Below are 24,402 nucleotides of genomic sequence, written 5' to 3' on the forward strand. Positions count from 1 at the left end.
TGTACCTACTTAATTTCCAGAAAGGATTCTATTAATCGGATTGTCACCACTGTGTGCTTCAGGCAGGAGCACCTAGAAAAATATCAGTTTTTTTTTTTCACATTTATTAATCTCTGCTTGGGTTGTTAACCAGATGCTATTGGCAGATATAAGAATGCCAAATACGTCATTGCTGTATGTATATAGGTAACTGTATGACTAATGTGATTCTGCAACCTGTACAATCAGAAAAATGAGAAATTATACTCCATTTGATTCAAATGTATGAACTGTCAAGATCATTTTACTGTCATGTGTAGCTAATAATAATAATAAAAAAGAATGCCAAATATGTCTTCCAGAGAAGGAGGACCCCTCTGCCCCAAAGGAATCCCTCTGGCAGAGTTTCAGGAACTGCAGAGCACTGTCCTGTACAAATCCTAATTATGCACACAACAGTGAGAGCCCAGAGTATCCTGTTCCATTTTGGAGTCCTCAGTATGGTGGCTCTGAGAATAAAATTTGTTACAGGATTCTTCGCTGTTATTAAAAGGAATGATAATCCTGTAGTTGGTAAAGATCTTCCTCAGACACCATTGACTGGGTGGTAGAGGCCAGTGTGTGTTCTTCAGTATTACACTGTTATCCCAGGCAACACTGCCAGAAGCCATTGTTAACCAGCACAGAGGTATGTCTCCTTGTTCCCTCTACAGGGATACTGCAGAAGCCTTTGGTGGCATCATTATATAATGGAAAGAATATGGCTTTGGAGGGAGACAAACCTGTGTTCTAACTTGGCTCTGCCCTTTTCTGCCTCTGTGACCGGGGGTCTTCACTTAACTTTTCTGAGACCCATTTTTCTTCTCTGTCAAATGAGGGGGAAATCCTGCTCCAGAGGGTTCTATGAAACTCACATAGAACAGTGGCTGCAAAGCTTTTTGCAGGATACCTTGCCACCTGGGGCTTCAGGTACATCCTAATATCTGGCCTTTCCACCCTGGAGGGATGTTGTCTTCCATGGAGATAAGCATCAGATACTGTGATATCAGCCAGGTGTGGTGGTACACGCCTATAATCCCAGCAGCTCTGGAGGCTGAAGCAGGAGGACTGTGAGTTCAAAGCCAGCCTCAGCAATGATGAGGCACTGAGCAACTCAGTGAGACCCTGTCTCTAAATAAAATACAAAATAGAGCTGGGGATGTGGCTCAGTGGTTAAGAGACCCTGGGTTCAATCCCCAGTAAAGGAGAAGGAGAAGAAAAAGAAGAAATAACTGTGATATCAAAGCAGGTTGCCTTCAGAAAGTTCTCAACGGGCATCTCAGTTCAGGATTTCTCTAAGACTTCCATCTATTTTTAGCCATTGCTCAAGTTCACTTGAAAGACAAAAAGGCATCAAAATGTTAGGGCTTGATTCTAGAAGGAAACAATGCATCCTTTAAATTAGTCCCAGGGACCAGAGGAGCAGGTACACCTCTCTGGAATTTGTCAGTCTCCTTCAGCTTGTGCTCAAAGAAAGTGTTTGGAGAAAATCAGGCTTGATAGCATCTGATCTATGGCGATGCAGGAGGAGCAGTGATCTCTCTCAGGGTCATTTTGTCTTAGGAAGGTCCTACATTCATCTCATTCTGCAAGAATTCATTTTGGCATTCCTCATGTGCCAAGTGTTACATCGTGCACCAGGGATAAAGTTGGAGATGGTTGCAGTCCTGAATTAATTTCTAAATCTTTGTTGCCCCTGGAATTTTCCACCTTTCAGAAACTTTCTTGGGCTGAGGAATAGGCATACAAATCATCTTAAATATCTATCATCACTATACAGACTCTTGAGATTTTGAAAGATAAGTTGTGAGCATTTAGAGAACCAGCCTGGCCCCATGCTCTGAGCTTATCTCTGGGAATAGCGTTTTATAATGGCTGAGCTCCTATTTCCAAAACCGTGTGTGTGTATGTATTTGTGTGTATGTATGTGTATTTGTGTGCGTAGTAATGGGGATAGAACCCAGAGCCTTGTGCATGCTAGGCCGGTTCTTTACCACTGAGCTACATCTCTAGCCCTTTTTTTGTTGTTTTTTAATTTTTTTTATAGTTGTAGATCAACAGCATGCCTTTATTTTATTTATTTATTTTTTTAATGAGTGCTGAGGATGGAACCCAGTGCCTCACACTTACTAGGCAAGTGCTCTGCCACTGAGCTACAGCCCCTCCTGTTTTTAATTTTTTTAAATTTAATTTTGAGACATGGTCTTACTAAGTTGCTGAGTCTGATGACAAACTTACAATCTTACTGCCTCATCTCCCAAATTGCTGGAACTATAGGCATGGGCCACGGTGCCCAACATCCAGAAACTTCTTAAGCAACAGTTCAGTGATTCTGAAAAGGGAATGATCTAAGCACTGGGTCTCCCTTCCGTGTCCTCTTTTCTCTACTTAGAGAGAGAAGTGTGCAGATAGAAGACTGATGAGGATTCCGTGTGTGCCTTGAAGATTCAGGCCTGACCCTTAAGGCCCTGCAGTCGGGCTTATGAAGGACATAATGAAATTTAAAAAGCAAAGGAAAACCCTAGGAAGGCCACGAGAATGCCAGAGATAACCCCTTAGTCACGTAGGTTTGGATGGCTTTAGCTTTTTGATATTATAGGATAACTTGTTAGAAAATTTAAAACTATGAGAAACCTCTGGGGCTGAAATAGTTAAGACTCTTTGCTCTGTATCTCAGGAGTGCATCAGGCACTCTCAGCTTTGTCTTGATTTTGGATTCTCTGACACCTCTGGCAGGGCAGGGCAGAATGGGAGGGAACCCTGTTGTCCTTTGGGCATGTGTCCCAGCCTCTCTGAATACTGATTTTAGAGCTCTGTCCTGATCCCAATGCTCCCTTGAGTCGGAACTGCTCTGAGCCTGACCTCCTGGGAGCTTTCCTTCCTCTTTTGCTCTTCCCAGAGCACCTTCCTTAGTTCTGACCCCATTCCCTCAACCCCTCAAGTCCTTCTGGTGGGTCCCTCTGTTCCTATGCTAAAGAAATATGCTCTCCAGGAAGGTGTGTTATTTGACATCACAAAGTTGGCCTTTGACAATGGGCTAGTATGTCATGGTGCAACAAAAATTGATTTTAATGTACTTGCTACCATATTGAGATTGTTTCCTTGGAAACAAATGGGGTAACTTTATTCATCACAAGCAAGCTCTAAACAGGATTGTTTTACATCACCTGCCTTTCCTAACAGTGCCAGTCACACACGGTGGGTCAACTGTGTATTGCTTGCTTCAACTGCTTACATTTGGAAACTGAGTCCAGAACCTGTACTGAAGATCCTTTGTGATTCTTTTTTTTTCCCTTGACTTTTCTTTTTTTTTCCTTCTCTCCTCCTCTTCCTTCCCCTCCCCTCTCCCTCTTTTCCTTTCTGACAGGCTCTTGCTAAGTTGCCCATGCTGGCTTAAACTCACAGGTTGAAGGGATCCTCCTGCCTCAGCCTCCCAAGTTGCTGGGACTACAGGTGATTCTTAATTATAGATTCAGACCAGAAGAACCTTGCATTGCCTTTGCAAACAAATAGCCCATTTCCACCCAGTTTGACTTATTTTGATTGGCCTAGACCCTTCCACAGCTCTGAATTCCCAGCTCAGCTCTCACTCTGAGTGTTTGCCCACGTTTTCCAAAACTTACCTCACTGGTTTTTATCTTTTTCAACGTTTGAGGAACCATTTAATCTCTTTTCCTCTGAGTTTCTTCAAGTTGTGTAAGGATATGTCAGACACAGCAGACAAATGCTGAAGGACCTGCATGGACCAGGACGCTGGCCAAGGTCCCTAAGTTTTATGACTGTCGTCTGATGAAGACACTGAATGTTCCTCTATGTGCTCAGCAGGCGTCTGGCTCTTGTTATTCATTGTGCAGAGCCCACTTTCCTTAAGTGAACCTTCATTAGCCTGGTCTCATTTATAAAATGCTCTGGTGGCAAATGAGCTCATCCAGTAGTCATTGCCCCTCGGGACACTAATCTGCCCTTAACGATCCTGCCACATGGGGAGGCTAACACGTGGACCGTTTTCCTCGCCAACACCCAAGAAAAGTCTCCTCTCCCTGCCCTGGGGGCTGCTGCCATCTCTCAGCTTGGCTGGGCTCCTGGCAGCCAGGCCTCAATGTGGCCCATGCATGTGACACTCTGAACCAACTCTGCCCATGAGGAATGTTGCACCAGGCTTGGTGGCCAGCTCCGGCTGGGATCTATCTGGCAACTGTGCACCAACCACAACAACATGACAGTTTTCCAGTTTGAAAATAGTAACCCTCTCATCCTGTGGCAGCGTCCCAGAGCGTGGTGAGTTCACGCTCTCCAGATGTGGTTGGCTTTCCCCAGAGGTACCCACCGGACGTGTTGGGCAGGTTAAGCCAAACCCAAGGCTTGGACCTGGGGTTCCTGTTTCTTTTGGCAACAGCCATTCGATTTCCGCGAGTCAGCATTCTCAGGGTCTTAGAGGAGGGCTGTGGTTCATTGCACTCCGCAGGGCTCAGGCTTCTCTGAAACTGGAAAGGTGAGTTCATTAAAGGACGTGGGATTTTTCCACCTGCTCTCCATTGCCGTAATCTGCTTATGACTGATGGGGCTGGGCCTGTCCCCTGCCTGTCTCAGGCAGAATGCAGCAGCTGTCAGAGGTGCCCATCAGCATGGAGGAACTGGGGGCCATGACTAGGAGGCAGAGTTGCCCTTGAGGGGGCTCTTCCACCTCTGACAGTGGAGTCTTAGCTTTCTAGCCAGTGTCTCTGAGAGGAATGTTGAGCTTTGGAAATGCTTGGCTTAAAACAGCATTACTTACTGTTGTGTAGGGGTCATATTTTGCTGCTGGGGTACAGAAGGTAACATGTGGTCCAGCTGCTGAGAGGCAGGGGAAGTCCTCGTGGGGGCGTCGCTGTTGGGCAGCACCGTCAGTTAGCTCTGTTTGGACTGCTTGGTTGACAATAAGCCAACGACAGAGGCGCAGCTGGCCTTGGAACCAAGGATGCTTCATTGTTTACATCTCTGAAGAGCCTTGTGCTGGGGAAATCAGGACGTGTTCTGGAACAGCAGAGGGTGCAAAGCCTTTGGTTTCTGCCCGACCATGACCACGTCCTGCCAAAGAGAAGAGACTCTTTAATCCTCTTTTCCTTGGGTTGCTGTGAAGTCTTGGGGTTTCTTGGACATTTGTTAAGAATTTGAAATATCTCAAGAATCATGTTTAAGTTCCATAGGAATCAATGACATTTCTGTTCCTTTCCTAATTGCCGGCATGGATCTTTTCCCCCAGGGTTTGAGATTTTTCCTGATAATGTTCACAACCTCCAACCTTGAGCAGCATATTCTGAGTATCTTCCATGTGCCTGACACCATGGTTGGTGTAGGCACACACAAATAAAATATTCTTTAATTTTGAATGTGCTTGTAGGCTCACGAGGTGGGGCTAGCAGAGCGATAAATGGTTACATTTACACCCTCCCTCTTCACTAAGCCTTCTGGTCAGCTTTTGAGCATGCTCCTGTCTGTTTAATACTGAGAAAGAGAAGAAAAGTACAGAAAAGAAAAACCCTTCCATTGAGCTCATGTCACTCACAGGCGGCTTCTCTTTCCTCTTTATTCACAAACAGGTTTTTCAAAGCAGTTGTCTATGCTCCTGGACATTTGCCACTTGGCCCTTAACTCAGTCTCACTTAGATTGAGCCCTGGGATTCGCCAAAAAGGGTCTTCCCAGGTTCCAATGGCCTTGTCCTGATAAAGGTGACTTTTGGCCCTCATCGACTTTGACTTTTGAGCTACAAGCAACTCTGCCGACCACACCCGCCTTCTAGAAATGTTCTCTTCTGGCTTTTAGCTACAGCTTCATTGTCTCCTTTGCAGGACCCTCTCCTCCAGCCAGCTTTTCAGGGTCAGGGCTGGTCCTCAACACCTTCTCACCACAGTCTCTATGGAGTCCCCTCCAGCTGCTGCCCACGCTTTCACCTGGCTCCCTCTGTGCACCTGCAACTCCCCCACACACACACACACCCCCGTCTCAGTACATCTCGGACAGAGCTCATGTTATTCTTCCTAGCCATGGTTCTCTCCTGGTTTTTCGTTTCTCTCTCTTCCATCCGGTCATGCAAGCTAGAAACCCAGGTATTATACCCACCCTCCTTCCCTTCAGCTCCTGCTTGCATGCGCCACCAGGGCTTATCCACTAAATCTTTTCTGTTTCTTTCTCCATCTCTGCACCCACCCTCTTGTGTCTTATTCACACTGCTACCAGTCAAAGAGATTGCTTCAAAACAAAAATCTGCTCGGCACCTTTTAGAAACTGTGAAAGCTTTGAAATGTCCAGAACCTGGGATACTTGGACACACAGGGGAGTTGAAGAGACTCAGAGGTAGGTTGGGTGCTGCCATAATCCATGTATATTGTGCCCAGAGTGTAAATACAGAAGTTACAGCTGGGCATAGTGGCAGTCATCTGTAATGCCAGCAGCTCAGGAAGCTAAGACAGGAGGATCACAAGTTCAAAGCCAGCCTCGAGCCAGCAGTGAGCCCCTAAGCAACTCATTGAGATCCTGTCTCTAAATAAAATATAAAAAGCAGGAGTGGAGATGTGGCTCAGTGGTTAAGTACCCCTAGGTTCAATCGCTGGTACCAAAATGTAGATAGGTAGGTAGATAGATAGATAGATAGATAGATAGATAGATAGATAGATAGATAGATAGATAGAGTTGTATTTAAGGTGATAAGGAGCCACTGAAGGATTTTAAGCAAAAGTGTTAGCTCACATTTTAGAAAACACAGTGGAAGAGGCCACAGAGAAGTGGACCAGGGGAGTGCGCAGTGCCAGGAGTTGACTGTCAAGTGGATTGGGACTGACAGATAAACCTGAGCTCCTGGAGCAGGCACTTGGAACCCCCTTACCCCAAGGCTCGTGGGCCCCCTCCACCCAGCCACATACTACCCACAGAGCAAGCCCAGCAGGATCCCTCTTACACTTTCCAGTTTCTCTCTCACTTACGTCCAGATATCCTCTCTGGCTGCCCGCTGACTCTAGGCCTCCTCACAGATTGACCTCAGAACTGCTGCTAATCCTCCTCTCCCAGAGCCCCCCTCCCCCCCATCTCAAAACCTGCACTTGACCCAGGACTATCCCAGCTCCCCAGCTCTCCCCCCACTCCCAGAGGTAATATGTAGCAGCCATATGTGGGCAGTGGAGGAGCTGGAGAGCTCATCTAGGCCACTGCCCTGTCCTAAAAGAAGAAAAGAGAGACCAAGAGTGACATAGGGATCCCTGATGAAAAGAGCCAGACTTTTATGGATAGGACTGCTGCACAGTTTTTACTATTCTGCACCCTGCATCACCTTAAGCCTCTATCATCTGTGTTGTTTTACATTTTTATCACTTAATCCTGACTGGGCTGGACTGGAAAAAAGGTACAATCTAGTGGGTCAGACAAATATCATTTGAATCCCAGCCCTATCACCTACCTGCTGTGTGATTTTGGATAGCTTTAATGGGTCTCTCTGTGTCTCATTTTCCACATATGCAAAAATTAGGTAATGTAACTGCTGCATGGATTATTAGGAGGAATGAGATCATGGGTATCAAGTGTTCAGAGGAACACCTGACTGTTTAGCTTTTTGCTACTATGACAATATACCTGAGAATTAAGTTAAGCGGAGGAAAGGTTTATTTTGGCACAATTTCAGGGACTTCAGTGTATGGTCAGTTGGTCCTGTTGTTTGGGGGCCTGTGATGAGACAGCATATCATACAGGGGAGCACATGGTAGAGCAGAGCTCCTCACCTCATGGGGCCAGGAAGCAAAGAGGGAAAGGAGGGGCTGAGGTCCTAATATTCTCTTCAGGGACACAACCCCATGACCTATCTTCCTCCCGCTAGGCCCCACCTCCTCAAGCCACCTAGGAGCCAGCCTTCAGCACCTAGGCCTCTTGGCGACATTCAGGATCCAAATATTTTTAATGTTCCATAAAGTTTTACTATTAGGAAGAGATTTTAATGGTTTAATGGAATTACAAGTTCCCTCAGCAAAGTAAACTGTACATCTCTCTATTGCATATTTGCAAAGCATTTCCCCAACCCTATAAGATAGGTGCTACCCCTATTGACCAGTGAGGACACTGGGCCGCTGCCCAGAGCAGCAAGCAGGTGGGTGAGAGCGCACAGCGCTACCTTTAAAAACACTCTGACCCGGCGCAGTGGCTCCCGCCTGTAAACCCAGAGGCTTGGGAGGTTGAGATGGGAGGATAGCGAGTTCAAAGCCAGCCTCAGCAAAACAATGAGTGGCTGAGCAACTCAGTGAGACTCTGTCTCCAAATAAAATAAAAAATAGGGCTAGGGATGTGGCTCAGTGGCCAAGTGCCCCTGATTTCAATCCCTGGTACAAAGAGAGAGAGAGAGAGAGAGAGAGAGAGAGAGAGAGAGACTCCATCTCTAAATAAAATACAAAAAAGGGCTAGGGATGTGGTTCAGGGGTTGAGTGCCTCTGAGTTTAATCCACGGTACTACCCCTCCCCCCCAAAAAAAATACTCTGGTCTGCAGTCCCAGAGCTCAGGGCAGTGATGGGAAGGGAGTAAGCTGAGCAAGGGAGGCTCTTGACTGGCGAGTCGGGTTGTTTAAGCCACTGTGTGCAGGGTTCTCCCTCAGGAGGAACCACCCTCACCTGGCTAGTTCTATCATTACTTCCCTTTAGCCAGATGATACTGTGCTCACTGGCTCAGGGACCCCGTGGTGAGAAGAACAAAGCTGCTAGAGCCACCTGTCCTCCCCCAAGGCTGCCAGAGCCACCTGTCCTCCCCCAAGGTTGATTTAGTTGCTGCCGAGGAACCGCAGCTGCTGACCCCAGGCCTGTGAGGAACCTGGGAGCTTGTCCTGTGCCCTGAGCATTTCAGGAATCCCAGTTCTTTTATCTTTCTGGAAGCAAGGCCCGTGCTTGGAGGGAAAGGTAGAATAGTGGGATGGGCACATTCTCACAGGAACAAGACTGGATGACACAGGCCGGGCAAGGACATGTGAGGACATGGGAGGGGCTGTTATGTAACTGCAGCCTGCTTGTCAACGGAGAACCAGGAATAGCGCAGCTCAGGAGGGATTTCCCCTTCCTGTTCAAAGCAGCAGACGGAGGCCGTCTCCCCTGGAAGCCTGAGGATCTGTCTGGCCACAGAAAGCCCAGCTGCCCCTAGTTCAGGTGCTCCTGCAGGGTGGCCTGCAGCCTCACATAATGTCAGTATCTGGGGCCTGCTATACTCTCCCTTCCTCAGGCACAGTGACCGGGCTGTGATTCAGGCTGTGGGCATTGCAGGGCCCAGAGTGACAGACACTGTGACTGAAGCACACAGAGCTGCTGATCTGGTTCCTGTCCCTCTGATGATGACAGTTGTTGGAGAGTTCCAGAAGCCGCGCCCAAGGTCTCACCCAGAGAGGTCTAGAACACATGTGAGACCTGACATGAGCACACAGGGAAATCACCCCAGATGGGCCAAGGCCTCCAGCACACACCCCCCCTTCAATTTCTTTAACCACTTCCTGTTGACACCCCCGCCTGTTCTGAGAAGAGGAAAAATGGGGAGAGGGGACATGGAGGGGGAGAGACCTCCCTAGGGACTCCAGGGGAGAGAAGAAACTGCCAGGAAGAAGAAGTGGGAGTGGCAGAGACATCTGCGATGGGATGGGCGTAGGAGAGAGAAGGGGACAGGTCCAGGAGGGGAGAGAAAGGACGGGCCCTTCCTGACTTGGGGGCTGAGCTGTCCTGTCCTCCTCAGCCTTCCAGTCAGAAAGGACTCCCCAGGGAGAGAGGCCGCCCTGAGGGAAGCTGGGAGACCACAGTGCATTCCACAGCTGGATGGGAATGTGTTTTGAACCAGCTGTTTAGAGGGCCATCGTCTGCCTGGTTGTGACCCTTGCTCCTGAGTTAAGGACAAAAGACGATGCCAACAGCTCAGTTCTACCCAGCCCAAGCTGGCTCCCTCCTCCTCCAGGCCCTCTACCCTCCAGCTGGTCTTCACCAGCCTCCACGGCCACTTTGGGCCTCATCAGACATGGAGTCCAGCATGAGGTTGAGGCAGAGCAGGGGTTTCGTTCCTGGGTTGGGAGTGAGAGCCACTTGTACCCTGCCTCAGGGGCCAGGCTGAGGGCCAGGCTTACTTCCCTTCCCAACTAATCCCAAGTTGTATTCCACTGGGGACTTCCTGCAGCATGTGGAGGAAGGACAGCAGGGAGCTCCTTCAGTGGGGTCTGGGGGGTCTTTACCCTCCCCACTCAGGCTCTGGGGATTGACCCAGCAGCTCCTTCAGACACCCGCACCAGGTGCTGTGGCTCATGCCTGTATCCCAGCAGCTCAGGAGGCTGAGGTAGGAGGATGGTAAGTTCAAAGCCATCCTCAGCAAAAGCGAGGTGCGGGGCAGGAGACATAGCTTAGTTGGTAGAGTGCTTGCCTCGCATGCACAAGGCCCTGGGTTCAATCCCCAGCACCAGTGAGACCATGTCTCTAAATAAAATATGAGGACTGGGGATGTAGCTCAGTGGTTAAACAGCCATCACTGATCTCCTGGTCACCCCCCATACCTGGCTCATGCACTTCCTACTCTGCGCCCTTCTTACTCTGCATGGGCACCGTGCCTTTCCCTGTGGACAGGGGTCTCTGAATCCCATGTCCAGATCTGGGATGTCACAGGGATTCCAGCTCCCATTTCCTGGGTGCCCATGTGCCAGGGGCGATGCCAGGAGCTTTGCTGAACAGTGCTGATATTTCTCATGACGTTGCCACAAAGAGAGGGAATGGATCATCAGAGGGGTGCAGGGACTTGCCCAGGGGGACAGCAAATGGTAGAAGAAGATTTAACTTTGGTTCCAGCCCACACCCCTCAGCTCGTTGGGAGCTGATCACCGGTTAGCCTAAGTGCCTCCATCAGAACCGGGCCCCAGCATCTCTCTCTGGCACAGTCTTCCGTTCCTCTCTGCTACTCTCTTCAGCCCCTCCATTTCCCCCCGAGAACTTCCTCCTGAATCTTTCTCTTCTGTCAGAAGAATGCTGCAATCTATCCTGTCTGCAAAATCCTCCACCTCCTTCCCCAAGCCTTCCCGCCCAACACAGCCAGCCAGCCTGCCTGCGGAAGTGGCCACCTGCTCACCTCCCTGCAGGCTGGACGCTGCCCTCAGCCTCCACTGGCACCCCGCCCCCCACCAGTATGTGGCAAGAACTGCAGCTGCTGCGGGATTTGCCCTCCTTGACCTCTGCAGAGCATTAATGTTGGGCTTCCTCTCCAGCCTCCTTTGGCTTCCAGGCCACTGGTTCCCCCTCCTCTGGCCCAGGCCTCTTCTGAATAGCCAGCATTCTACTTTATAAAAGAGGCAAAGAGGCCTGGCCCACTGCCCACACAAGCACTGTTTTGCTGATAGAAAGCTGCTGAACTCCGCAGAGCTGAAATTCCGTATAAATAGGCACATTTACAACTTCCTGTCCATTTAGCTATCCATCATTCTAACAAAGGTAGTGTTAATAACAACTTGCACGTGTAGCGCGGTTCACAGCCTACACAGAGCTCTGGCGTGGCCTTCAATATCCCCGTCTGTGTGGTGAAAATATTTTTATGTCTGTTCGATATTAAGCAAGCATTGTTAAATTTATTTAACTGCCCAGATAGCATTAGAAATTGGCTTTGTTTTGAAGAAGAGTCTTTACTTAGGTCCTCTGGGCATTGTCAGTCCCCGTGGCTGGTGATTGATAGGTTATTGATCCTTGGGACAGGACCAAATGACCTTCTCATTTTAGTAACAGTGTTTCTACCAAAAAGATCTTTTACCAGAAGATCTGTTAAATCTCTGAGCATGCAGAGGCAGGGAAGGATAGGTGGAAGTCCAACTGCAGGAATCGAGTCATATGGGTCAGAATAAAAGGATCTAGTTTTTGACACTCTGTGTGAGTTACACTTTCTAAACGAGACTTAGAAGGTCTAAGCCAAGATGGCAAGTAGTTGTCTTGTGTACCTGCTCCTTAACTCCTGGGTGTTACTGTGTTAAGGAAGATTCTGAGGTTAAGCCCAGGCTCCCTGGAAAAGAACCCCGTTATGAGATGACAATGTCAGATGCAAGTGTGAAGGAGGACACAGTGGCATGTGCCACATCTTTGCCATGACTGCTTTAACCCTTTTTATTTTTTCAGTGCTTGGGATGGAACCCAGGGCTCTGAGCAAACTAGGCAAGCCCCCTAACACTGAGCCACAGCCACAGCCCCTAAGTGTCTTTGAAAGGCAATGACGTGCCAAACTAGAGTTGTTCAAAGAGTCAGTACAACGGGCAAGAATTCTGTGGCTTTAGTGGGTTTAGTATGGACCTCGGACCTTCTTCTGGTCTGGTACTTTCCTTCAGAGTCATCAAGAAGCCAGAAAGCCATGTGGATGAGGATTTTTGTACACCCCTCAGCTGCTCCCATCTTCTGACCCCACCAAAGGTGCTGGGCTGTTCATGTTGTGTTTACCCCACAGCTTCTCTGCACCCCCTTGCACTCCTGCCCCATCCTCGCTGAGCTCAGGTTGAGGAAGCTTTCATCTCCAGGGGTGACCTCCCATGAATCCCCAGCTCCCCCTCAACCCTGCCCCTGACTCCTAACTCCTCTTGTCTTGAACCCTAGAGCTAGGGCCCACTTAGCACGTTGACCTTGGTTGGACTATGAGTCCCACAAGGTATCAGACTTGCCCCTAGCAATGGGGCTTCTTTGCTGCTCCACCATCATGGGGTCGGGAGAGGTACAGAGTCACAGGAGTGTGTCCCTCTGCGCTGAGCCGTCCTTCTCATCCAGATAGCCTGTCCCAGAGAAGCAGGTCTTCCCTCACTACTGCACCCCAAATCCAAACCCTTCTACAGTGATCCCTGCCTCCCTTTCACATCTCCACACTTGAGAGTATTGTGTCAGATTCTATTTGCATAAATTTATATTGCTGCCAGAATCAAGGTTGAAAAAAAAAAAAAAAAGGTTGTAAATATGGCCCTGAGTGTGCCTCTTGAAGTTTTCCATTCTGGGATGAGGTACTGCGCAAGCCATTGGAAAGTGCCAGAGCCACAGAAAAACTTACCCTGGAGTGACCCCGGATGAAAACTCACTTTGAAAAAGCATTATTTTTCAAACACAGGTTGATGGATGGGTACATATGTGATAAGCAACACGTGCGTGCCTGAGGGAGAGTCTGGGTGTATGGAAGTTCATTGCATGATCCTTTGCTGAAGATTTGGAAGTTTCCACAGTGAAATGTTAGTGGGGGGTGGTTGCCCCAGACAGTGAACCATTTTAATTTAAACCAGGCTCCTGACCAGTGTGGTCCCGAGGCCAGAGCGTGGGGGAGCTGTGCAGAGATTGCATCCATTCCATCTGGGAAGACTTCCTGTGGGGCTTTCTGCTACCCAGGCCCCAGACGGGTGCTGGCCACACTCTGGTGTGGTGAGGGCGGGGCAGTCCTTAATCCCATGCCCAAGTCCATGGCCTTGTGCCACTTGCTGTCCCTCCCTATTTGTAACCCTGGAGCAGCAGGGCGCTGTGCCTTCCTGTGGCATCCACATCCCATGCCAGCTGCATGCCTCAGCCTCCTCCTGGCCTGGTGTCTTCCCCTCCCAGGGCCCTTGCCATATGCCTCAGCTCTGCCTGTGAAATGTGCTGAAGCTCAGAATTGCCTGGGTGAGTGGAGAGGCCGTCCTGCGTGGGAGGGTTGGGAGGCCTGGCCTCTCCAGTCTCCCTGTCCCCTGAGGTCGTAGACACTGCAGGTCACACAGAGCCGGGGAAGCAGGGCCAGGAAGTTAAGTAGCCAGTGAAGAGGCTCTGGGGTCAGGTCGTGACCTAGGTTGCAGTCACACCAGTTCACACTCTCTAGTGGTCACAGGGAGGTTCCTGGGAGGATGACAGTGTCCCTGTTTTTCTCTGTCCAGCACACACACTGCCACAGTCATCCACTCTCACATCACACACACAGTCTTCTGAGCCATGATGCCCCTGCCCTAGACTCCTAGAACTCCAAAGCAATGCCCAACGCCCTGTGGGTGGAGGACAGGGCCACAGTAGGCTCTCGTCTTGGCCGGGGCCTGCTCATAGGAGGCGGCAGAGCCTGGAGTTGAAGCCTTGGGCTATAGTGCCACTGCTATACGACCTTCAACAAGCTGCTTTGTCTTTCTGCCTCTGTCTCATGGCTCATCAAATGAGGATAAGAAGAACAAAACCTACCTCATCCGGTTATTGTAAGAACCAGTGGAGCTGAAAGCCTGGCAAATGGTTCCTAACCTGAGGACTTAGGGCACTAGTTGGTGCTGCTGTCTCTGCTCTCAGCTTCTCCTCTTTCTTCGGGGGCTGCAGGTCACAAAGGCCAAAGCAAGGAGTCAGCATCTAGGGCTGAGGGAGGACCACTGTGAAGTTTGGTCATGGCTGTAACAAATTAACATTTAGTGACCTGAAGCAACACGGACTGATTTGCTTGCGGTTCTGGGGGTCAGAAGTCTGCGGTCATTTTCACTGGGCTGGTCTCAAGGTGTCTGCAGGGCTGCACTCCCTCCGGAGGCTCAGGGAGAATGCACTCCTTGTTCTTCTGGCTTTCTAGAGCAGCATTCTTTGCCTTCCTTGGCTCATGGCCTTTTGTTCTGTGGTCATCAAAGCCAGCCACGGAGCATCTTGCTTCTGTAGTTGGTCTTCCTTTGCTCTTTCTCATAAGAACATTGCAACTGCGTTTAGGGCTGCCTAGACAAAGCAGAGGACTCCTCATCTCAAAACCCTTGATGTAATCTCATCTACCAAACTTCACCTTGTAACATTCACAGGCTCTGGAGATTAAGGTGTAGACATATTTGGGGACCATGACTCATACAACAACTGAGTCAGAAAGCTTTCCTGAGTCCTGATCCTGTGGCATGACTTGGTCAAGTTCTGGACCACTTGGAACCCAGAATGTTATTCCATGTCAGCACCAGGCCGTCTCTGGCTCTCTCTCCCGACACTCTCCACGGGCAGTCTTGTTCTCTGTGGTATCCCTAGGCTGACACATGGCTGGTGCTGGGAAATTATGTATTCCTGCATAAAGAAGGGTCGCCCTGATGTGTCTCATGTGCTCTTTCAGGCCATGGTGAGTGTCACTGCGGAGAATGCAAGTGCCATGCAGGTTACATTGGGGACAATTGTAACTGCTCAACAGACATCAGCACGTGCCAGGCCAAGGATGGGCAGATCTGTAGCAACCGTGGAAACTGCATCTGTGGGCAATGCCAGTGCACAGAGCCCGGAGCCTTTGGGGAGACATGTGAGAAGTGTCCAACCTGCCCAGACGCTTGCAGCACCAAGAGGTAACAGCCCCGCGCTCAGCCCATGCCTGTCTTCCGGCCAGCCAGCTGCACTCCCCACTGCCCACAAAACTCTTTCTAATAGTCACTGAAATGATAGCTTTGAAATGCTGGTTCCATGCGCATATTGTAAGAAGAAGAAAACACACATACACACACACACACACACACACACACAAGACTGCTATTCTGATCCTAAGCAAGTTTAAAAATTACTAGATTACAGAGTTGAATGAAATTAAACTGGTGTTGGTACTAAATGCAGTGCCTTCTCAGAGCTCTGAGTGCGCTATTGTGTGTTCTCCAAAGGAAATGCGGTATGCATCTTTTCCCAGATGAATTCCATCCTCCCCATTAACATCTCCCAACACGGTTTCACAAACACCGTATGGGAACTGCTGCTCGAAACAAAACATAATCAGAAGGTAAATGGGATAGAAAGGCACCCGACCTAGATAAGGCATGCCAGAAACAAGCGCAATGGCTTTTGAATTTTCTGCTCCATTTATACTGATAATGGAGCGCCGGCCCTGGGCTCTGTGCTGCTGCCGAATGTAGAAATTCTCTAGATATGACTGGGCCTTCAGTGGCCCGGCCTGGCACGCTGGCCTCCCCGTGGCCCTGCCTTGACCCTACCAGAGTTGGAGGTGGGGAGTCACAGAGCTCAAGCCGTGGTGCTCCCTGGAAAGCAAGAGTGAGACGTTCGCTCTTGAAACTTGCTGGTAAAGCAGCTGAAAAGCCGGGGTGTTGGGGGGGGGTGAAGCAGGGACCCAGACAGATGACAGCAGCATTAACACGGACAGTGTTTCTCTGGCTGGGGAGCGCAACTGGGTGGTTTTCTGCTGGCAGAACTCCCTTCCACACGCCTGGCCCAGGCGGACATGAAGAGTTCATGCTCCCTGGGGCCGCGTGGCTGCTGGTCAGTCTGTGTTTAGAAATGATCTGGTGGCAGGGGCCTTGGGCTGGATATTTGCCACAGATTAGCCCAAGTGCGGGTAATTGAAAGCTGGCTGATGTTGTGGGAAGGCAAGATGGACAGGCAGGGTCTTATTTTGTTTAATTGGAGGGGTTGGGTGCGTTGGAGAGAGGGAAGCCAGATCCTCTTGAGTCCTGCTGAAACTGAAGACACAGAGATCCAGATAGAAACAGACTGGGAAGGAGATTGGTGTCCTGGACTGGAGCCCAAATAGCTGTCCCCACGTGAGCTTGGAGTCACAGCCATCACAGCACGTTGTACCCAAGGGATGCGCCTCCAATTCCCACTAGCAGAGACCCTGGGAGTGCTGCGCTCAGACCTTGGGGCCTATGAGGTTTATGCAGAGTGGGGGCAACCCAGGGCATCACACAGGACATCAATAAAAAGGAGCCCAAACTTCAGTCTTCCCTTCCTACAGAGCCGCAGGGCAGTACAGGATTGGCTTGGGTCTGTTAAAAGTCCTCAGGGGAAAACAGCCATCGCTTTAAATGTTGAAAGTATTTATTACCCAGAAGACATAGACTGGATGATTTATTAGCACCAAAGGGGCAAGGAGAGCAACGATGCCGTAAGGACGCATTACTGTTCCTTTGTCTTTGTCTTTAGACCACACTGATCCTCCATTCTCTTTCACAACCTACTTGCAACTTTAAAATTTTGTTTTTAAACAAAGTTCTTTTGACAGTGACTTATATCAAGCCAGTTCTCTACTTGCTGCTTTGCTGAGGGCCATCAGGCTTTGAATGTCCTACATCCTTTTTTTTTTCCCCTGTGGTTTCAGAGCAACCAGTCTCCACCTTCTAAAACTAACCAAACACACCCTTCACTTTGGGTGAGTTCACCCTGGGCGCCAGCTGATTTCAATTAACAGGCTCTGAGCAAAGTTTCTCTCTCGGCAACTTGTTTTTTTAAAAGGCCAGACTTACTTTAATACGTAACACAAGTTTCAGCCAGTGTGGGCAGCATGAGCTAAACTGATCCGTCCACTTGGATCATTAGGGAGTCCTTCCTGGAGGGCACCTGGGGCTGTAGTTTAAGACAGCAGGACAGAGAGGCCCTATAGATCCCAGCCTGACCGGAAGCAGCCATTCCGTTTGCTGTGGGTTAATCCAGGAGGCTGGCCAATGGGCCAGCCAGGCCAACTTGAATGAACAGCCCTGGAGCCACCCTGCCAAGCCCCCAGCCAAGCCCCTGCTGCCTGCTGTCTAGGGCTCGGACTGTCAGAAGAAATGCAGGCTTTACGCTCAGGTTCCCAGCTCCAGAATGCCTCTGCACACTGAGGCCTAGGAGAGTGGGATTTTTGTGAACAATTCCAGGATGACTGAATGCTCAAGCATATCATTACTCTCATTAGAAAGGCTTGGCCACTTTCTCTCCCTGATCCACTCCTTGCCCATTCCTTAATCATATCGAGGAAGTGGGAGGGGCCGAAGCCCTGCCCTGGGGATGACGGGGACAAAGCAGGGGCATCAAGCACTGGCCGTGGAAGTTTGAGGAGCCTCCAGAGGGCTAGGACTAGTTTTATCCCCCAGAAACCTCTTGCTTGAAGCCATCTCCTCAGCCAGGTGTTCAGCATGGGTAGAATGCAGATGGATTTGGCTCCTGTCGTCAGAGTCCCAAAGGTCTATTATAGGCACGGTGACTCCCCAGACCAGACACAGCTGACCTGTGTCCCTCCACGGACCCTGGGGCTGCCCACTAACAGAAGCAAGAAGGCAGAGCAGAGAGTCCCTGAGACTAGAACTCTGAAATTGGGACCAGCTAAGCCTTCAGGCCCCGTGTTTTCGGAAACTGGGTGGTTACGCACGTGGGACTGTCACACAGAATCTAACAGCCACATTTATTTCCTCTTTTTCCAAAGAGATTGCGTTGAGTGCTTGCTGCTTCACTCAGGGAAACCTGACAATCAGACCTGCCAGCACCTGTGCAAGGACGAGGTGATCACGTGGGTGGACACCATCGGTGAGTGTCAAGGTGGGGACAGGTGCCGCTGGGGATCTCTGTAGACCCCTGGGGATTTCCTCCTCTGAGGAGAGGAGGGTGGGCTTAACCCCGAGTTAGGAAGTCCAGCCTAGGCTTCCTTGGCATGACTTCTGGTTCTGCACAGAGACCCTGGGCTGAGTCCCCAAGCCTGTAAAATGGTACAGATGCATTGGGAAATAGCTTGACTTCCCGGAAAGTTTAGCATTGAATCCCCACATGGTCGAGAATTTGACTCCCAGGTCTATACCCAAGAGAACTGGGTCTACACACACACCTGCACACAAATGCCCATAGCAGCATTAGTCACAAGAGTCAAAACTTGAAACCACCTTGAATGGCAAACAAAATGTGTCCTGTCCATGCTGTGGAATCACATTGGTCATCAAAGGAAGTGAAAAGCTGATGATGTGACAAGTGAGTGAGCCTCAAAAACATTAACTAAGTGAAACAATGCCAACAGGAGAAAGCATTCCATAATTCTATTTGAAATGTCCCAAAGAGAGAAAGCCTGTGAGACAGAGTGGAGATGGGGATGGCCAGGGACTGTGGAGAGGGAGAAATCGGCATTGACTGCTAAGATGTATAGATTTCTTTTGGGGGTGATGGAAATGGTCTGGCATTAGTGGGAATGGTTACATAACATGGTGATTTACTAAAACTGACTCTGTATTTTTAAATGGTTAAAATGGAAGGAGAGAAAAGAGACTACATACCTGGAAAGTGAATGTGCCCCCAAAGATCTCTTGCTGTAGACCTGCCTCTGCCTTGACTCCAGCTTCTGCAAACTCCCGGTCCCTGCAAACTCCCGGCCCCTGCCTCTTGTCTGTCTCAGTCCTCGCTTACCTCTTATAGACTTCCTTGTTCCCACCTTCCTGATTTTTTTTTTATTTTTAATTGTAGTTGGACACAATACCTTTGTAAAAATAAAAATTAATTTATTTTTATGTGGTGCTGAGGATTGAACCCAACCACTGAGCCACAACCCCAGCTCACCCACCTCCCTGATTTTGACTGTCTGCTTGGTTAAATGATGGCCCCAGAGAATGTCAGGTCTTGTATTTATTCCACACATATTCCTTGAGCACCTACTTTATGCCAGGTGCTTATGTTATGCCTGAGGGGACAGCAGGGAGCTCACCATAGTCCCTGAGATACCATCTTCCTACCCATCCTCTGACTTGCCACTTGGAGGCCTGGTATATGTCACATTTTGCCTGCAGACCCAGGGCCAGTTCCCCAGAGCCAGGCACAAGTGGTCAAAGAAGAAAAGCGGCCTTCTAGCGTCCATTGAAGTGATTCTCTTGGTCCATGCACAGCTGCTTCACAATCGAGCTCTCTGAGGTGAATCAGCAGATAAAGTTCATGTTCCACCTCATCATTTACCCTTTTCCTAGGCTTTTAAAATAAACGTTTGCCCTCATGAAGCCCAGGCATTGGAGAAGGGGCTGAGAGAAAAGTCCAGACCTTTGTGTTTGATAACCACACTCATGTATCAGCTCCTGTGTTAAAACTCCTTTGATCCACCAGGTTCAAAGGGCAAGAGTGGAAAAGCGTTTCATGTCATAACATTAACCTTTGGTTGCTGCTCAGGCCAACCTGACATTGCTGCCCAATTTCCTTTTCTTTTGTTTCCCTGCACACCCTTTTTCTCTAGTTCCTTTCTCTCCTAAAGATCAGTCTTGCAGCTGGGCACCAGAGCACATGCCTGTAATCCCAGGGACTCAGGAGGCTGAGGCAGGAGGATCACAAGGGAGAGGCCAGCTGGACAACTTAGCAAGACCCTGCCTCAAAATAAAAACTACAAAGGCCCGGGGATGTGGCTCAGTGGCAGAGCTCTCGCCTAGCATTCAGGAAGCCTTGGGTTCAACCCCCAGTACTGGGGGAAAATAAAATCAGTCTTGTAATCCCAGGGAAGCCACAGAACGCCATGCCTAGACCCATAGGTCAAAGGCAGCATGGGGCAGGGAGGAAGGGGCTTAACTCTGGGGAGTGAGGCCCGCTGGTATCCAGGCCAGGGCCAGGGAATGGCCCGACCTCCACTCCAGCTCACTTTATCTTTGGATATGGGCATCACCCAGGAGACCAGCCTTGCATTCAAACATCCTCCTCACCTCCGGAGGTTGTTTTTGGTTTGACATCTCAGGGAAGAGCTGCCTCTTGGCCTCTGTAGCCTGCTTTCAACCCAAGTGGACTGGGGGGTTGGAGAGGAGGCGGTCAGGGTGGCTTTTTCTTTTCTTTATCCTCCTAATTTCCATCGACTCCATTCACCCATTCCCACCCACGCCCATTCAAGGCTGCCTTTTTTCACCTCATCCCCAGCAAACACTTCAGAGGGCTGAAGACTCTGATGTGATCCACGTATCGCAATAAACAACTCAACCCGGGGACTGTGATCCCAATGTGAGGCACCTGAACTCACTGGAAAGCCCGCCACGCCTCTCAGCCCTCTGTCTCCTCTTCCTTCCTTCCCGCTCCCCGCCCTGACCACCAGCAGCTCTGGGCTGCCCGGAGACAGGGACATTCTGTTTGCTTTTCTTCCAGTCAAAGATGACCAGGAGGCTGTGCTTTGCTTCTATAAAACTGCCAAGGACTGCATCATGACGTTCAGCTACGCAGACCTGCCCAGCGGGAAGACCAACCTGACGGTGCTGAGGGAGCCAGGTAGGTGGGAGCCCAGCCCCTGGGTCCAGGTGTCTGGTGCTGCTCCCTGCTCTGGGGCCATGGCTCATTCCCTCCCCACCGCCCCCCTCACCATCCTTCCCAAACCAGGGATACAGTTCACTGTGAAGATCAGGATCTAAGGCCACCATGGCCCGACTCCTAAGGCTTAGAAGAAAGATGGGCACACAGCTGGGGGCCTGGGATGGGGGCAGTTGTGGGGGCAACAGGAGCCATAGTAGGGCAGGACATGCCCCTCGGGAATGGCATCGCGGCAGAGGCAGAGAGCTCATAAGGAAGGAGCCCTTGTGCTCTGTGGGGAGGGTGGGAGGTGCCTGGTCTGGCCCATCAGGGCTGGGCCCTTGCTCGAGTGGGGAGCATCCGGGTATGCACACTGCCCTGGCCAGCTGCTCAGGCTTCCCACAGTGGATGCCAAGGAGGGAGTTGGAGCGCGGCGGGCAGTGTTGCTGCTGGCCGCCACACTCAGCGTCCTGAGCCACTGCAGGGGCCCAACTTTCATTTGAACACCAACAACTCAGCCTTGCATGTTGAGCCCAAGGACCAACAGCCTTGAAGTAACTGGGATTTCTAGATTACCCGCTTTTATTCTTCTCTGGAGGGAAGGGAGCAGAAAAAGTTTTGCTCTCTTCAATTCACAGCATTGTAAACGCTTATTCCAAATTGAACCAAATCATCTGGCCTGCTTTCCATGGCCAGAGACCCAGGGAACGGCAGTCCCAATCCAGGACATGTGCCTGTCAGAACAAGGCCTTGTTTTCAAGCACTCTCTCTGTGGTTGTTGAAAATAAGCACACATAATCCCAGCAGCTCGGGAGGCTGAGGCAGGAGGATTGCAAGTTCAAAGACAGCCTCAGTAAAAGTGAGGCTCTAAGCAACTCAGTGAGACCCTGTCTCTAAATGAAACACAAAAAAAGGGCTGGGGATGTGGCTCGGTGGTTGAGTGCCCCTGAGTTCAATCCCTGGTACCCACACCCCCTTCCCCCCCCCAAAAAAAAAAAAGAAAAGAAAAGAAGCGTAGTTGATCCAAGAGGCTCCTTCACATTAAGGGTTTAGAAATGTTGGCCAGTCTGGCCCTTGTGGAAATGGTTCATGCGCGCTTTCTCTGTAGTCTGTTCCTGAGACCATGGACATGAACACTGAGCCATGGTCTAGCGTCCTGTACTGGAGCCTGGGTGGGCCAAGGCAAGGGCGTGGTCTGTTAGGGGACGTGCAGCTGTGCACCAGGGCTCTCATGGAGACTTTGCTGTTGACTAGCCACATGACCCCGGAACCGTCACTGCCCCTCTTCGGATCTTTCACTCTCTGCACATTGGGGAAAACTGCGCCCCCCCCCCCCCCCCCCCCCGTCAGTCACACTGAGGCACCAGGGGATCTAGGAGAGGGCAGAGGAGAAGGCTCTGGGGGAGGCATACCTTTCATCTCAGGTGTGCCTGAGGCTGGGGGCAGGAGGGGCACAAGATGTTGGTGGCTTTGCTAACCCCCCATGTTCCTGGTCTCTTTTCAGAGTGTGGGACTGCCCCCAATGCCATGACCATTTTGCTGGCCGTGGTCGGCAGCATCCTCCTGATTGGGATTGCACTCCTGGCCATCTGGAAGCTGCTTGTCACCATCCATGACCGAAGAGAATTTGCCAAGTTCCAAAGTGAACGCTCCAGGGCGCGCTATGAGATGGTAAGCAGAGGGGACGGGGGCGCAGAAGAGCCTTCCAGCCTGGTGGCAGGTCTGAGCTCAGCCGTGTGTTAGTAAGAGTGGTCCCCTGGCATCTTTGGCATTAAAATAATTGACACCCACAGGGCTATGCCCAGTCTAGACAATGACAGTGCGTGACTGTGGCACAGAGGGCCCCTCTGCACAGAGTCCTGCCCCAGGCCCAGGCTGGGAGTGCTGTGGGGCAGGGGCACCTGGCACAGCTCAAGCAGAAAGAGTCCACATAGCTCAGAGACAGTGGGCACACAGAAGAGCAGCTCAAGCAAGTTGCTGTGGTCTGTTAGGAAATTCTTCTGAGGGAGCCTCGTCTCCCCAGGCAGACTGCAGGTTTGTGAAGGCCTGAGCACACGGGAAGCCCCCACTGAATCCCAGGAGAGAGTGTCTGTCACAATTGGAAACGGCTTTCAGAGACTCTCTGACCCAAGGCCTCATTTCAGAGACAAAGAGTAAAAGTTCAGAGAAGGCAAGAGACTCTCTCAGGGACACAGAGCAAGTCAGAAGCAGAGCCAGCCCTAGAGCACAGATGGTGGCCCCCCAGCTGCATGCTCTGCCTGCCCCCTTCCTGGTGACTGACCATGAGGGGAAGGGCATCTAGTCTGTTGGTTTACGTGAGAGAACTAACACAAGTCCTCTTACCGTTACACCCTGCAGGCTTCAAACCCCCTCTACAGAAAGCCCATCTCCACTCACACCGTGGATTTCACCTTCAACAAGTTCAACAAATCCTACAACGGCACCGTGGACTGACAAGGCCCCCTCCCAGAGAGGTGCAGAGGGATTAACAAAAAATACTGCCAGGCCTGGACAGCTGCTCACGTGATCACAGCTCCCTAGATAGGCAAGCACAGAGAAGCCCTTCCCACCAGCCTGGGCAAGGAGCCCACCACCTGCCCAAGAGGGCGCCTGGCCATGCCACCTGGCTGCTGGGCCAGAGCCACGCAAGGCCACCTCCCCTCCAAGCCTGGAAAAGCAAGAGGACTTGGCGCTCCTGGCTTTCTCCGCCATGTCCAGCATCTTGTCTTGATGAACTGCTGAGATGCTGGGCTGCTTCTGCCTCCCTCGCTGGCCAGAGAGAAGGCTCCTGGGAAGGGCCGGAGTGTGCAAAGCCAACCTGTGGCCTGAATATTTTGCCCGTTGGTCATTTTTATATGAAATAAAAAGATCATGCATTTATGGCGTAGTTCTGAGGGCTGGGACTCCTCCACCTGGTGTCTGTGCCCTGCACATGGGTGTTGGTGATGGATGGTTAGGTGCCTGTTGAAGGTGCATAGTTTGCGAACGTCTGTTTTCCTCTCCTGTCCGTGTTTGTTTAGTACTTTTGTAATGAAATGGAAAAAGATTGTCTGCAATTGAAAGTAAAGATTCAAACAAAATGCGCTGGTGTCCGCCTGATGCTCTCTGACATGTGTGTTCCTTAATGAATGGTCTTGACTGCCGCTCCAGTGACAGGGACTCTAGCCAGCCTGATACTCCAGAGCAGGCTCCTCAGAGAGGGCTCCCTGAGGTCAGGGTAGCTCAAGGGAGCTCTGAGCAGGTACCTTTGGCCCCTCCCAGGTTTTGCTCAGAGTTGTAGACATGAAAACCACCTTGGGCTTGAAACTCACCTCCCCTGTTCTGTCCGGTTCTGTTCTAAGGTGCTGAAACTGGAAATAGAAGGTACAGATGGCAAAGGGTCAAGCTATGCCTTCCTCCCAAAACTACCTCTTATATATCATCCTCAGTGACATTTCCCCCACCCAACTCCTATGTTCCGCCCAGACCCCAAA

At 50.4% G+C, this 24,402-nt stretch overlaps 1 protein-coding gene and 1 long non-coding RNA gene across 3 annotated transcripts in view; one reads left to right on the forward strand and one right to left on the reverse strand.

Annotated features, from left to right (window-relative positions):
* Window positions 1-24,009, forward strand: part of Itgb5 (integrin subunit beta 5) — a 112,437-nt gene extending 88,428 nt beyond the window's left edge. Inside the window, exons 11-15 of one of the 2 annotated variants that reach the window (XM_078044063.1) lie at window positions 15,072-15,294; window positions 18,129-18,229; window positions 20,792-20,911; window positions 22,434-22,571; window positions 23,288-24,009. In XM_078044063.1, the coding sequence (XP_077900189.1) occupies window positions 15,072-15,294; window positions 18,129-18,229; window positions 20,792-20,911; window positions 22,434-22,571; window positions 23,288-23,418 (713 nt within the window). In that variant the 3' untranslated portion in view covers window positions 23,419-24,009. Of the gene's footprint in view, window positions 1-15,071; window positions 15,295-18,128; window positions 18,230-20,791; window positions 20,912-22,433; window positions 22,601-23,287 lie in introns of both variants that reach the window. The other variant, XM_005338875.4, reaches the window with a different exon arrangement.
* On the reverse strand, window positions 4,011-7,033 carry LOC144376403 (uncharacterized). The gene is made up of 3 exons (XR_013436848.1): window positions 6,979-7,033; window positions 4,793-5,085; window positions 4,011-4,502 (listed from the first exon to the last, which is right to left on the reverse strand). It is a non-coding gene; the product is annotated as an uncharacterized LOC144376403 (long non-coding RNA).
* Window positions 24,010-24,402: the final 393 nt, after the last annotated feature.

The sequence above is a fragment of the Ictidomys tridecemlineatus genome, chromosome 3 (assembly GCF_052094955.1).
Source record: "Ictidomys tridecemlineatus isolate mIctTri1 chromosome 3, mIctTri1.hap1, whole genome shotgun sequence".
NCBI classification, from domain to species: Eukaryota; Metazoa; Chordata; class Mammalia; order Rodentia; family Sciuridae; genus Ictidomys; species Ictidomys tridecemlineatus.